This window comes from Trachemys scripta, chromosome 5 (assembly GCF_013100865.1).
Source record: "Trachemys scripta elegans isolate TJP31775 chromosome 5, CAS_Tse_1.0, whole genome shotgun sequence".
Taxonomy (NCBI): domain Eukaryota; kingdom Metazoa; phylum Chordata; order Testudines; family Emydidae; genus Trachemys; species Trachemys scripta.
The window spans coordinates 53,025,207-53,040,532 of record NC_048302.1 but is presented as its reverse complement, the minus strand read 5'-3'; the positions used below and the strand labels follow the sequence as shown (position 1 = coordinate 53,040,532).

The following is a 15,326-nucleotide window of genomic DNA, read 5'->3' as shown; positions in this document are numbered from 1 at the left end:
GGATTTGGGAATCAATCTGGATCCAAAACTTGCTAGGGAAGGTTGGAGCCAGAGCCAGCAGCAGGGTTTTGGCCACCCCAAGTGCTAAACAAAAACAAACAAAAAAAAAGCCGCGATCACAATCACGATCTGCAGCGGCAATTCGGCGGGAGGTCCTTCGCTCCGAGCAGGAGTGAGGGACCATCCGCCGAATTGCCGCCGAACAGCTGGACGTGCCGCCCCTCTCCAAAGTGGCCGCCCCAAGAACCTGCTTGGTAAGCTGGTGCCTGGAGCAGGCCCTAGTTGGAGCTTCCAGGCTCAGAAGCTATTTCCCTCCTCCCCACAATCTCACCCTTTCACCCCTATCTCACTATGTTTTCTATCACCCTTGACTCCTTCTACCCTCTCTCCCATTGCAAGGTCACCCAGCCAACCCTTAGCCTTGGCTTCACTCACTAACAACTTCCTCTGCTCCTGAACTCATCCAGCTGAGCATTCTGGATGGCAGTCCCAAAACCATGCTGACTTCTACCACTACAAATTCATTCTTTCCTCCTACAGCTCTTCCATCTCACTAGTCAAGAAGCACCACTTCTGCATTCTTATTTAATTCTGCCATTGCAAAGTTGCAACCACAGCCGCCTCTCTTACAACTTTGCCTCCCTTTTAAACCTTCCATTACTCCCACCTCTCTAAGGTCAGTATGTCACTGATTTTTTTAATCAACAAGATCTGATGGGACCTCCCTTCTTCTCTCTCTAACTCCTCCTCCAAATCATTCTCTTTACTTCCCCCATCACCAAAACTGAGATTTCTTGTTTGCTGTCCTCCGCTAACTGCTCCAACTGCCCCAGCAACCCCTTCCCTTCTTCCCATCCTGATCTCTCTACTCCCCACTCTCCTTTTCTTAACGTTTTCCCTCAATCCCACATTCTCCAATGGATCATTCCCTTCACGCTAAAAGTATGCTCTAATTTCCTCATCATAAAAAAATATATATCACCCTTGATCCCACTTACTTCTCCAACTACATTCTCTCTTCTCCCATTCATTTCCAAGCTCACTGAACATACTCTCTACAACTGCTGTCTGGAATTCCTCTTCTTCAGCTCCCTTCTAGACTCTTAATCTGGTTTCTCCCTCCACTGAAACAGCTTTCACCAAAATTCCTAATATCATCTTCCTGACGAAATCTTCTACTGTATCTCCAACTATTATCAACTTAACTTGCTGCTTTTCAACCCATTGACCATGCTCCTCTTCTTGAAATCTTATTCTTCCTCACCTTTTATAACCTCCATCACTTTCTGGTTACTCCTACATCTCAAATTGTTCCTTTGGCATCTTGTTCAGTGGATGCCTCTTCTCTCTTTCTGTAACTTTAAAGAGGAGTCTTCAGTGGACTGATTGAGTCAGGTTCTGATCTGGCTCCAGCCTTTACCCACAATCGTGGGGAGCCTGCTGTAAATTAAAGCAGCCGCTGGGCTGCTCTAACTTATCCTAGGCCTGTACCATGCCTGGAGTAGGTCAAGTCCAGAATTCACACCACTCACCTCTTTCTTGGGCTGTGCACAGCATGAACGTCTAGCCCACTGAATTAAATGGAGCTACATTGATTTATGCCACCTGGGTATCTGACCTAATTACTTTATTTCTGCTAACTTCATTGAGATAGAGAATATATATATTTTTAATGACTAAGGAAAGTATTGTTCTGTTTCCTTGTGGTTTCTTTGTTCCATGATGATGGATTTTGAAAAGTTTTGGGGGGTATAAGTGAGCAGATTTCTAGCTTCACATCTGAAATTGTTGACAAAAATGTCACCTCACTCCCCTCAACTCTTAGCTATGTTCCTGAGGTGACTCCAGCCACATGCTTCCCCTGATGAAACCTTTGGAGACTACCAAGTGAGGTGGTCACACAACTTAATCCCAGTGGATTTTTCAGGTGCGTGGTAATGGGCCTGCATACACCCAGCAGCAATGTGGAACTGTTGCAGCCTCTACTAGAGACAGCCACTCTGTAAGCCCTTGACATTTTTCAGCAAACACCAAATAACTATGAAAGTACTCCTGGAATTACAGTGCAGGGAGCAGTTATTCTCCCAACATTTCTGCCATTTGGTTTGAATGCCATTTGGTTAAAATCCACATCTAGATTCTGACTTTGGTAACATCTGGAGCTGGATCTGCACACAATCACCTCAACCAATTTCTGTTAAAAACAAGAATAATGGGCACAATGGGACAGGTAAACTGTTGAATCCCAACTAATGTCAGTTGCTTCCATGATATGGAAAAGAATGGAAAAGAATCCTCTCCCCAGGCCATGGAGCAATTGTGGAGCCACTCTGTGAATGAATCAGTCCCATAAGGCTAAGTACCTACTAATAGTTTTGACTTGCAGATGGAGAGAGAACTGTGGATGGATTTCTGGTGCTAGTCAATAACAGAGCTGGTTCAGTTGTCCTAATGCATCTTCTCTTCTGTGGGAGGGGAGAATAGGAGGATAGTGTAGCAATAGAATATCTGTCCCTAGCCCTAGTCTGCCACTGCTTTTCCCCTTACATTTGACTACCCCAAAATCCTTCCCCTGGCTTGGATGTCAGAACCTTCTGTGGCTGTGGAGACAGGGATAGGTTTTTCCTCGGTGCATGTGGCTTCCATTGGCATTAATGGAAGTTCTGCTATTGGCTGAAGGGAAAATAAACCCTTCCTTTATTTATTTAGATATAAGAAAAATAGATAATAGGTCCACCCATCCCTAAGAGCACCTTACAAAACTTAAAAATCATAATTAAATAAATTACATTAACAGACTTAAATTCAGTGCCCCAACATTCACTCAGACTGAGCTTCTATGTAAAGTTCAGATGCTAAAATGAGATTAGACATCTAAGATAAAATAGGGAGCTTCTATACCATTCTTTACATGCTCATGTAGTACATATCCCCACAATTTTTCAAAGTATTATTTGTATACAGCTTACTATATATATATTTTGACCTTGTGCAAAAACAGGGGGGATGGACCCGATCCTTCATTCCTTGTGTATTCAAAACTCTTGCTGAAGTAATTGGGTATTTTGAATGCATAAAAATGCAAACTCAAGCTCATAATTAGTGGGAAAAATGTACTACTTTCATAGGTATTTCTTAACGAATCAGTCCCATAAGGCTAAGTACCCTATTTTTGACTTGCAGATGGAGAGAGAACTGTGGATGGATTTCTCATGCTAGTCAGTAATAGAGCTAGTCTGAAAATGAAACTACAATTTAACAAAAAGAAATAGTTTTTTTCCAAAGTTGAAATTTCATTTCAACCAAAAATTGCTCACCAGCTCTAGTCAATAAAAATATTTATCATTCCTATATCACTTTATGGAATAAAAGCACTTTTGCCATCACCAACTATTCCTTGTAATTCCCCTGTGATGTAGTTGGGTATTATTCCCACTGCACAGATGGAGAAACTGAGGGAGAGAAATTAATTGATGTGCTAAGTGCCAAACAGTGAGTCACTGGCAGAGCCATGATTAGAACGCAGGCCTGTTTACCTCCCAGCCCTGTGCACATTCCTCCAAGCCACATTGCCTCACAGGAACCTGTTCTTTGCAGTTCATGTCAAGCAATCTAAATAATGAAGCATAGGTTGTGGGTTCTTTTTGTTTGTTTTTTCAATACTAGTCAAGTTTGTAAAACTTTCAAATGGGAAACACAGATCTCACACATGGATTATAAAACCCAAATGAACTATGAATTTGCTTTTAAATGTACATATATATTTTGAAGGACACTAGAATTCTATAGGTCACTTTCCCCAAAAGTGTGACCTGAATCTCAATACCTTCATGAAATATTAATACATGTGCCAATGACCACTCTGCCAAACAAATCAATTAACCCTGTCCGACATAAGTATGCAACGACTTTTTGTTAGTGCAGCCCACTCTCAGAACAAGTATTTAGAATGATTATTAGCATCTGATTGATGTAGGAAAAATCCTATTCTAGCTAGCTTGTAAGCTCTTTCCTGCAAAGCACAGTGCTCTGTCCAGTGCTAAAGTTATGCTTTCATCTGGTTATCTTTCAAGGCAACCTGGGTGGTCACAAAAAGCACTTGACATCTTGATGCACTTCAGCAGTTTTACATATACACAAACTTTGTAGAAAAATAAATTTGTCATTCGTCACCACATATGTTGATCTGGGGAGTGAGGATCCTGAGGCTGTAGCTCCTGTGCTGCTCAGCCCATTCCCTCTCTACCCCCTCCTCCCTCCTTAACTTTTTTTCCCTACAGAGCATTTTTCTCAGAAACTTAGACTCTAATGAAAAGATGATGTAAATGTTCAGCAGAATACACTCATCATTTGGGTTAGTTACAAACTTGTATTTAAAAAATACTCTTTGTGGTGGCTTCCAGGATGGGCCAAACGTTTACAGTATCTACTCTGTTATCTCTGCTCGGCAGGCAGTCTTGGCAACTATGATCTATTCTGCTTTGCTCTGGGGAATGTGATAAAGAGCAAGAAACAGCTGGTTTAAGAAAGCCTTAGAAACATCTCTGTAGTTTATAAAGACAATAATAATATTTTCATATTTGAATGGGTTTAGATACATGTTAAACCACACCAAAGGGAAAAAGCAACTCTATTCAAAATGTTTTTGCAAGTCAATAAGAGAACACTACAGAAAAGTCCCGCACCCCTGGGAGTTCAAAGAAAACAAAGTACATACTGTACATAAGCAATAAAAGCATTGCCCACTTAAAGCCATACCTATTACACAGCTCTGATGTTTTATGTTACAGTTTTACAGAACTGTTCATGTTATAAATGATTATTCGCAAATTTGTCATGATCTTACCTAACTCAGAACTACATTATTTTATTTTAAATTTCACTGCTCAAAAAAATCACACTAGTTCAACTTTTTTCTGTGTTGCCAACAGTGTTTTGATAAGGAGAGAAGAACAGTTGAAGAAAGGGCAATCATAATTATATAAATGTTTTAGTCCTGTAATTACTGATGATGTTGTTTAACATAATCTTTTAAGACAATATTTTAACTTTTTTAAAATGCAACTACCTTGTGTAAAGATGACATTTATGTGATGGCTACAGGCACCACGAGCCAAATTCCGCTTTCGGTTATGCCAAGGTAAACCCAGTGACTATGGCAGGGCCCTTCAGGGTCAGGTAAGGGTGGGATTTGGTCCCATGTTGTTAACAGCATCATGGAACTGATTCAAAGGGCACTGAAGTCAGTGGAAAGACTCCCACTGATTTCAGTGGGCTCTGAATTCTGGTGCATATGTTTAAAAACAATAATGTATGTAATTACCAAACCAGAAAAGGACACCTTAAATATTCAACATCTTTATACTACCTACTATACTACAGCTTCTCTTTTCTTTCACTTTAAAAGCAATGTATCAGTTAGAAGAGCTTTATTGTGGTTGGCTAATTGTTTTTACTCTTTGGGTGAACAAAGTGAAATTTCAATACAGAGAATAACTTATTCTGGAGATTTGAAAAGTTATAACATATATCACTGTTTTTTCTAGAAATTCAAGAGGAGGCTGGGAAGAAAAAACCCAAATATTCACTCAAATAGGAAAGATCTACCTTCATGGTCCTGATTCTACAGTCCTTAATGTCTTCGGGGTTTTCCCGATGGCGGACTGCAGGATCTGATCCAAGATTTCTTAAGCAATAGAGAGCATTTAAATTTAGACATCTTTTTTCAGTCCATTATTTTGCTATAGTTTTTACCTGGTATTTGACCTCTGCAAGTATAATAGAATTCTTTACAATAGTCTTTGCACAGGAAGGGAAGAGCTAGTTCTCTTTCAGATGCTTCCCCTTTCTCAGGTGAATGGAATAGATTCTGAGCATGTGGTGAGCAGTGTGCACATTTGATTTCTTCCAGTAGCTTCACACATTCTGTGTTGTTGGTAACAGAAAATATCTGCAAGCCACAAACCAGAGACAAATAAACACATGACCTATTTCCCTGTCTTATACAAAAAGATTCTTTGAAATAATGTAAGTAAATCATGCTAATGTAACCAGTACAGTTATGAATCAGTAAAATGTGCCATATTTTAAGTCACCATGCTAAGTAAAAAATTAATACTATGAAAGCGAATCACATGCAATAAATCATCAGATTTTAGAGTACTAACAAGTGCTTCTCTTTCCAAATGCAAATTAATTTACTCCCACTACTCAAGCCTTCAATCTCTTAATTGTGTGAGTAATTCTTGATCAGGGGGAATACTCACATAAATAAGAATTACTGGCATAAGCGAGGGTTGCAGGAACAGGCCCTATGCCCACTTCTTTTATAGGGATGCTGAAAAATACAACTTCCAAGTCTAAATTACATGCATAAGAGGCTCAGATTAAAAGTTACCTAAAGATTTAAAACTAAATTTCTAAAGTCAGAACACATTAGAAAAACAATCTCCAGGTATTTATAAAATATGCAGGCTTTGGTTTGTACTGTGAGCCTACTATTGAACCTCCTATGGTGGAATTCTCAAGGGGTTCCTCTGAGTTTTCTGCTTTTCAATGCAATTATATTCATGCATATGCCAATGTAAACTGTTGGTACAAAAAGCCTTAGATTTTCAGTAATTTCTGTTTATATGAAATAGAAAATATGAAATTTTCCTTAACATACAGTTTGTCCTATCATTCAATTTTAACTTTGTCCTTAATACTTACTTAAGCACTACACCAGGTTTGATAATTTGTATAAGTAAACACAAGAGCTTGGGGAATGCAATGTCAGCATACCATGAAAAATAAATGTTAAGGGAAAACAGCACATTCTTCACTATTAGTCTGTAATATTATGCACTTCATAACTTATTGTAAACCACATGGTACTAAGGGGTTTGCTTTTTGATCTCTCAACCCAAAATTACATTACGGCTCAATCCAGCATTCACTGAAGCTATTGTGAGCTGGATCAGGCCTTATCAGAACATAAAGCACAGTATCTCATTATTACTGATTTAGCATAATTATAAACAATTATAATATATATATATTTTAAAAAAGTGATTGCTACAAACATTTTATACAACCTTTCTTCTACCATGCAAGTTCTCAGATCTCAGAGTGGATTTGATATTACTATTTTTCACACTGTGAAGGACTCTGTGATGTTTCATTCTACTATAACAATATTGATTAGTTCCTTTCAGAAAACATGCAGTAATTTTGCTAAATTACCCTAGGTAAATCAAATAATTTAACTTGCATGGAGATTTTTGGCCCACAATTTGACTCATAATTGCTGTTCCACAGCTCATCAATCATCTAGAATGCCTAAGGCCAGTAATATAATTTTGAACTCATCACTTTATTTCTGGATGAGAATCATATAACTTTGCTTCCAAATATCTGAGAATGCTTTTTTTATTGTTTTAAATCTGACAAAATATTAGCAATAATATGGCATTTTAAAGATCACATACAAAATATTAATTGCAGCAATCCTAATTCTGAATAAACCTACTTTTTTTTTTAATTAAGGAAGCATTTCTCAAACTTTTGAAAGCCAGACCCTCTTCAGAAAAATGAAATTAATCATGCCCTATTCAGCCCTTCCATGTGCTGCCAAAGGATCCATCCCCCAAAACAAGCAGTCGCTCAAAGTAGTCCCATTGGCTTCAATTGGACCCACTAATGTCAGTAAGTAGAACAGTACTTGGCCTGCCTTCTCTGGTAGAGTCCTCATTAATTTCAGAGTTTTTCTGGTTTGAGTTTGCAGGATCAGACCCTAAATAGTCTATTCTGTACAGTTCTTATATTGCCATCATCATCATAGTATCCGAATGCCTTCTAGCAGTGCATTAAGCGACATGACTAACATCTGTCACATGTAGTTAGCTCTCTCTCTTGTCCTTTCCACAATAAGAGAATTGTTGTGCAGTGTAGTGTTTTGTTTTGGTATGGGGTTGTTTTGTTTTTTAAGTGTACACACTGACACACGTTTGTATGAGAGAAGGCAAAGCTGAAGCGCACCTTGCATTTGGAGTAGAAGGTGGTGAGATAAATGTTGGCCCTTAGTTCCTCCTGTTCATTTCAGTCTCAGACTAATCCCAAGAAAGCTCAGTTTCCTGCACAGATGATCTTTGCCTTTATAGTAGAAAGTTTCATTATGCCTGAGGAGCAGAGTTGTCAGCCATGGTCTTCATCCAGGAATTTTAGCTGATCCTTTTAGATATTCAGGGCCCAGGTCATTGAGGGCCTTGAAGATAACAACCAAGATCTTGAACTTGATTTTCTTCTATAGGAAACCAGTGGAGGATAGGTCTTACGTGCGCACGGTAGCCCATGAGTACACATTCTGTACCAGTTGGAATTTCCTTCAGGCTGATGGCTTCATGCCTAGGTATACTGCATTGCTGTAGTCCATATGTGAAGTGACAAAGGCCTATATAACAAAGACCAGGCCGTTGTTCACCATGATGGAACAGAGTCTCCTAGCCAACCACAGAGGTTAGACAACTTGTGGATGCTGATATGTGAGAGTTTAGCATCAGTGAGGAATCCAGGAGCACTCTTAATCTATGGATTGAATTGCCCAATTTTGAGTGTGTATTTACCACTAAGGAAACTACACCATGTTTGCAGACTGTTCAAAGTGCTTTCCTCTGTCCACTAGAATCACCTGTCTTCATCTCCTTCAAGTACTGGGATACATTGGTGATAGTGGTATGTGGCGAAGCATAGGTCAATAATCAAAGAGGTAAATATTGAGTTTGTTTACTGCATTAACCCCTCAACTGATGCAGGCATATTGCTATAGTTCTATTGGAAGGTAACAGTGCACATGATGAGAAAAAAAAAAAAAGTCAAAAGCTAATTTATTTTTCCTTGTGAAAAATGCATTTAATTGCCCAGTTATATTAAAGTAAAAAATGCTTGACTCCATTTTAATAGCTAAAGCTAAAATAAAAGGATCCTAATCCTCCTGACCAGCTGCCATCCACAAGGGGTTTGATTTTAGTCCTTGAGGAATTTAATCCCACTCTCAATTTTTGGAATGTGTCTTGGTGATATAATAACTAATCAAAAGATTAGGTAATGGGACTCAATAAATTATCTGAAAATCAAGTACAATATTTTTATGTTAAGTTTCATGCTATTTGAGCATAGTAGGATGGTAAAACTTTGCTCTGTGTGAGGTCTGCAGTAGAAATACCTATTTGAAGGTAGATAGAACCATCATTCTAGCTTTGGTTTCAATAAATCAATAGCCTTACTGAAGTCAATTAAATAGATTTAGCCCAAGGCTGAAACACTGTTTAGAACACAGTATTTTTGGTGAACATATAATAATGACCTTTACCTTTAAAACTGACAATATCTTTGGTCTCTTAAAGAAATGCAAAGTAATTTCCTGTATCAATTTTAAAAGTTATATGTGAAACCATCAAATTTGCAGTGGTTTGCTGGGGAAAACATGTAAAACTTCCAAACATTATTGTAGCATGCGTTGTAATGATTATGCCTGCTGCTGACTAATTTACAACATCTGTAATATCATCCTTTAATCTCTACCCACAGGAAAGTAAGACTGGTAGAAGAAAGGTAAGAGAAATACTGGAATACAGGAAAGTACAGCTTTCATGACTGGTTTATCAACAACAAAAATAGTGAAAAGAGGGAGAAACAAAAAGACACAAGAGACCGAAATTCTATAAATGTAATATAGCAATCTGTTTTGCATACCCTGTGTTTATTTTATTTGACAAAAAACAGTGTGGGTTTGATGTTAACAGCAAAAATATGTGGCAATGAATTAAGATGTTTAATTAAACTGTATTTGGTATACAAGCAATTATTTCTAAAAATCATATGCCTAAAAGGTTGTTCAGCTGTTGGGTTGAACATATGTTTCTTCTGTACTATAGTGCTGGATTATGTCATTAAAGAGTTCAGTTTCAATTTTAGGCTAATATGTAAATAGATCATTGTACCAAGGCAGCTGTTAAAGGGACCCCAAGATGAGTTATTTGTTTAGTTGGATGTGTTCAACAATAGCCTTTGTTCGTGAAAGAGCCAGAGCAAACAAATGATTGTAAAAGGGCACACTTGAAAACAATTACTTTTCACCCATTCCTTGACAGCCTTGGCTGTGAAACCATCCAAGGTAGAGAGGACTTCTGTGCCTATCTGGCTATATGCAAACCTTCAAAAACTCTGGTGTCACAACATTTGATTCTGGCTTTAGTGAACCTAGTGATAAAATCGGGATATTCTAGAAAGCTAGAAGACAAAGAGTTAAATGCCAACATTATGCAAAAATATTACTAGAGACAGTCTAATTTTGTCTGATTATTAAACCAGTGCCCTTTATTGCTGCTTTGCTGTGCTTAAGGGACTGGAAGTATTGTCATCATAAAGACAGATCAATAATTTGATCATAAAATTGTCCCAGGGCTGACACACAGCATCTTAACCAAGAAGCTAATCTGAAATTGAAAATGCCTGCTGAGCAAGCTCAAATTGCTCTAGAGAAAGCTAATGTTCAGATTCCTATTAATGTCATGGACACTCAATCCTGTGGATTAATATGTCTCTATATCAGATTAAAGACCTGTTCGATGTCCAGCTTTTGGAGCCCTTGTGTAATATAGTGTCAAAAACCCAATTTTTATAAAGTTCCCTCCAAGTGTTTTGCATGATACTGTAATGTCTCTTGTGGAATGGTCACTACTTCTATCACATATAAATTACATGTATTTTGGAAAACTGTCTAAATAGATATTTACATGATAAAACAGATTTAAGATAGCTGTAACCATTGACATTTAATGGATAAATAATGTGGCTTTAAAACCTTTTAGAATAATATCCACTAAAAAGTATAAATCTATATTTATAAAGTAAGTGTTAATGCTTAGAAATAGATGTTATGGTATATTGTTTTGAAACTTCATGCACTTCAAGGATTTATTACTATCTACAAAACAAAGAAATTAAACAAAAGATATATTCAAATAACACGAAGGGACAAAACCCTACAATAGCTAGGAAATTCAAAATTGTCTTAACTCCATCTTTAATTCAGCACATTAAACCAACTATTGCAAGGGTCGCCGAACAGTGGGTGATCTCACGTAACATATGTGCTGCAATACCTATATATTACAAACGGGGTGAGTTAAGGACATATTTTCCAGTCCTTAGTCTGACTTTTGTGCACTTCAATTAGGCTTTTAAGGTTATCTGAATGTAGTTATTTTGTAGTTTAATTGAATTACCACACAGGAGCTTAATGACACTGTCTCTGGACAGCATGAAGAAATATATCTGCCCTGAATCTCAAACTACTGCTGCATATGGTAAGAATAAAGAGAGAGCTGCAGCTGAAAACCTGCAGTAAGACTGTTCTCACTCATCTGGGAATAGAGGGGGTAGGACAAATGCTCCCTCAAAAGGCATGAACATTTGGACAGAGCTGTGGACTGAAGGAGAATGATGTTCTCCAGTTTCACCCATTAGTGAACCAACTAACAAACACAATGGTGTTGTTGTTATTCTTTTGCCATAAGCAACAGGACTCTGTGTGTGGGCAGCAGTTTAGTGGGGAGGAGGATAAGTCGACCCCTTTTTGTCCTATTGATTTTTTCCTATTTGCATGACTTGAGCAAATTAAATGATGCAATATGGCTTTTTGTTACAAAACAAAGTGAGAGATACCACCCAGACACATATGTTGATTCGTAGAAGCTGTTTACATGAGAATGGAGTGAAATCTACCGTGAACTGAGCATAAAAATTCGATTCAGGCTGGGTATTTTTTTATTATGCTTGGGCCAGCAAGACTGAAACACAAGTTTTCCAAGAGTCTCTCAGACCTTGACAACTACAGTGTTGTAACTGAAGAATTCTTAATTAAACCTAAACTGGGGAGGGGGAAAGTGAAGGGGTTGGAGGGGAGGAGAAGACACCTGATTGTTTATTTCACGTGCAGTGATTCTTAATGACATTATTCAGGAATTTCCCTCTCTGTGTACACACTTAATATCGTTGCCCTGCTTATCCAATAAGATCCTGCAGAATTATATATGGACAACTTAGAGAAATCGCAAACACATTAATAAATAGAAATTAAGCTACTAAAGGAAGCATAAATTAAATATTTTAAAATTCCAATGAGATGCTTCTTTTCAAGCAACTCAATTTTAAATTACGCATATGCATTGTCACACAGTGTGAAAAGGCAAATATCTCATGCCATTCTGTGTGAGAATCAATAACAGTCGAGTCCCTTTCAGCTGATACAGGTAATCATGTGTAACACAAGAGCCTTGACTAGAGATCACTAAGCTCTGATGCACCAGCACCGTCTACTATCCAAATCCTTTACTGACCAAACACGTGGAGAAAATTGAACACGCTTTTTAACCCCCAGAAAAATAAACCGGAAACCACCGTCAACTTAATTCACAGTTTCACTGCTGCCAATGCACAAACTTAATCCAAAAAAGCCATTCAAGTCTTCCTTCTTCTCAAGCCATCCCCTCAGCACAGGGTCCTTGTACCTGAAGTCCATGTTTCGTGAGAAAAGGGCACTGCCAATAAACATGCAGCAGTGCACCCAGCTGCTGATTTGAGCAAGATGGGACGATCTGAATGAGTGAGATTTGTAAGATCTCACGGAAACTCGCAAATTTGTAAAAATCCTTCGTTGTAAGAGGGAGAGAACTTTCTTTTAAAAATACCTTCCCAATTGACTAAGCCTCCCTTCGGATGAACAGCTCTGGAGCGAGGTCTATGTAACTCTCAAGGAAATAAACCAGAATCGCTTTAACGCTTCCATTTTATGAGACCACTCCACCCTCCCAAACAGTAATGGTCAAACCCATGTTGCTAGATCAAACCAGACACCACCCAGCAGGTTAGCAGTGAGTTTGCATCCATGCAAAAAGCCTCATGTGGTGCCTACCTTAGTCTCAATGTGCAGCAGCCCCTGACTGTCAGTCCTGGAGCAGCAGGACAGGCGAGGGTACAAGCCACGACACATCATCTCCCCTCCGCTGGCAGGCTCCAGGAACATCATCCTCCTGTCTCGCTTTTTCAGTCGCCTCGGTGGGTTACCATTCAGGCACTTTCTCCTCCTTGCTCCACTCTCCCCAAACTTAGCATCCCCCTCAAAGAAGCACAGAACCACGGCCACCAGCAGCAGTTTAAACGGGAGCATCTTCAGCATCATGCCTTGGACCGTGTGAGTGAAAAAAAACAAACCGAACCTCTCCCCCTCCCCGACTGATTTTCTTTTTGCACTTCAAAGTAGGGAATCAGCACCCCCAAAACGGGGAGAGGGCTGGAGAGTGATGGTGATAAAAAACAAATCTAAAGGGCAAAGAACTCCCCCCTGCCCCCCAAAAAACCGGCTTAGTGGGGGGATGCTCAGGAGTTGTGGGGCTAAAATTGTGCAAGTGACACAGATTTAGTAACTGGTGCTGTTGCGCCCTGGTGGTGAGAGCTGGGCCAAGGGGTCCCCCCCTGCTGCAGTGTGAGGCGGCGGCGGCGGCGGCGGCAGCAGTTCACTTGTTGTCCCATAGAAAGGATGTTCTCTAGGTAGGACAGTAGCAGCCGCCTGGCTGGGGTGATGTCTCCTCCGCGGCCGGCGGTGGCTGCAGCTCACTACGGCTCTCATGTTTCGCTCCCTCTTTTCTTCTTTTTAAGCAGCGCGCGGGGAGGTGCTGCCACCGCGCGCCCCTTCACGTCACCGAGAGGCACTGGGGAAAGCGCGCGCGCGCGCAGGGGGGGGAACGGGACAGGGACGGGGTAGGCGTGCGCGAGAGGGGAGGGCTCAGGCTGGCTGCGGGCTGCCGCGGCAGCAGTTGCGGTGGGGCAGAGCGCTCTGGGCTAAAACCGGAGCCTGCTGATTTTTGACCCCAGCCCCCCACATTGCCACGGGGGAGACAGAGCAAGTCTGGCTGCTCCTGCTTCACCAGCCGCCCAGGCAAACGCCCAGCCGGACCCCAACACATCCTAGTGCAACAGCACGGGGCCAACTGGCATCCCACATCTAACCGCTGCTGGGTCCTGTCCCTGGGGGCTCCACACTCTCCAACTCCCTATGCGTGCACAGAGCCACCAGGAGCCAGGTAGCCCTAAGTTTTTCCTCCCCCCCGGAGAACTCGTGTAGCGGTCAGTGCAGGGGAGACACAAGACTAGGATTTTGTTCCCAGATGTGCCACTGACTCACTGTGTGACCTTGGACACATCACTGTGCTGCTCCGTGCCTCAGTTTCCCATCTGTCAAATTGAAGTGACATAATACCAGGGGTTTCCTGAGGCAGAGTGTGCTCCTAATGAACTTGAGAGGAAGTGAACACTTGGAGCTGCAGGGGGGAGGAGGGGTGATTCCCAGCTGGAGGGGAAATCTTCCCATGGAGTCAGAGAGCTAAAAATGGTAGCTGCAGCACTGCAAGTGGAGGGACTAGCTACTCTGAGTATGTGTCTAGGAGGGTTGCTACCCCCATCCAGCAGTGGGTCAATGCTGTGGGTGGCTAGCCTGGTCCCACTGCTACATTCTATTTTTAGCAGGCTAGCTCCCTGAAAGCTAGCTCCAGCTGGGAATTGCACCCCCCACCCCCAGTGGAAATATACTCTCTGTTCATTAGGAGCAAATAGTTGCAGTTGGGCACGATTCTCATTCTTGGGCTGTGCACAGGGAAGCTGTGCTAGGATCAATAGAATGAAAAGGTATCCTTTCTACACATTTCAGCCTCAGAGTACAGCACAGGATGTGCTCCAAATCCCTTCTGCAAAGGGCGTGCACGTGTGTATTTGCTCAGTTACACACCACAGTCTATGCTGAAACAGAGAGTTCCTGTGGTGAAAAAATATTGAACCAAATCCTTAAACAGTATCAACTGAACTCACTAGGCCCGAGTAATGAGGGCAAGATCGGGTCCATAGATTACCGGATTGAGAAATGTAAAAAAATAGTGCCTCTTTCTTTAGTCTTCTTTCTTTCAGGCAAGTACTTCCTAAATACTTTTGGCCAGTATAAACTACAACTGACTCCCCATCGAGTTGTGAACACTCTCACCTGCCACAGAGTTTGAGCTTCACATATAACAGTTACAGGTCCTGTTTCATTAACACAGAGTGAAGTTAAATAACAGTTAAGTTGAACAAGAGGAACTTTATTAAACTCCGTGAACTGCTCTGTTCATGTGGTTGAGTTGCTTCCAGGTTACTGCACCTGTTCTCCAGTTTCCCAAGTGTCTTGTTCATAACAGTCTCAGCATGGAATATGGACTCCAGTTCCACTGATCATGATTAGGGCCCTGTGGAAATCA

General features: G+C 40.6%; 1 protein-coding gene across 3 annotated transcripts in view; it reads right to left on the bottom strand.

Annotated features, from left to right (window-relative positions):
- HHIP (hedgehog interacting protein) overlaps positions 1–13,675 on the bottom strand; it is a 95,788-nt gene extending 82,113 nt beyond the window's left edge. For all 3 annotated transcript variants that reach the window (XM_034772735.1, XM_034772736.1, XM_034772734.1), the window contains exons 1-2: positions 12,956–13,675; positions 5,755–5,950 (exon numbers count right to left, since the gene is read on the bottom strand). In XM_034772735.1, coding sequence (XP_034628626.1) covers positions 5,755–5,950; positions 12,956–13,222 — 463 coding nt within the window. In that variant the 5' untranslated portion in view covers positions 13,223–13,675. The remainder of the gene's footprint in view (positions 1–5,754; positions 5,951–12,955) is intronic.
- Positions 13,676–15,326: the final 1,651 nt, after the last annotated feature.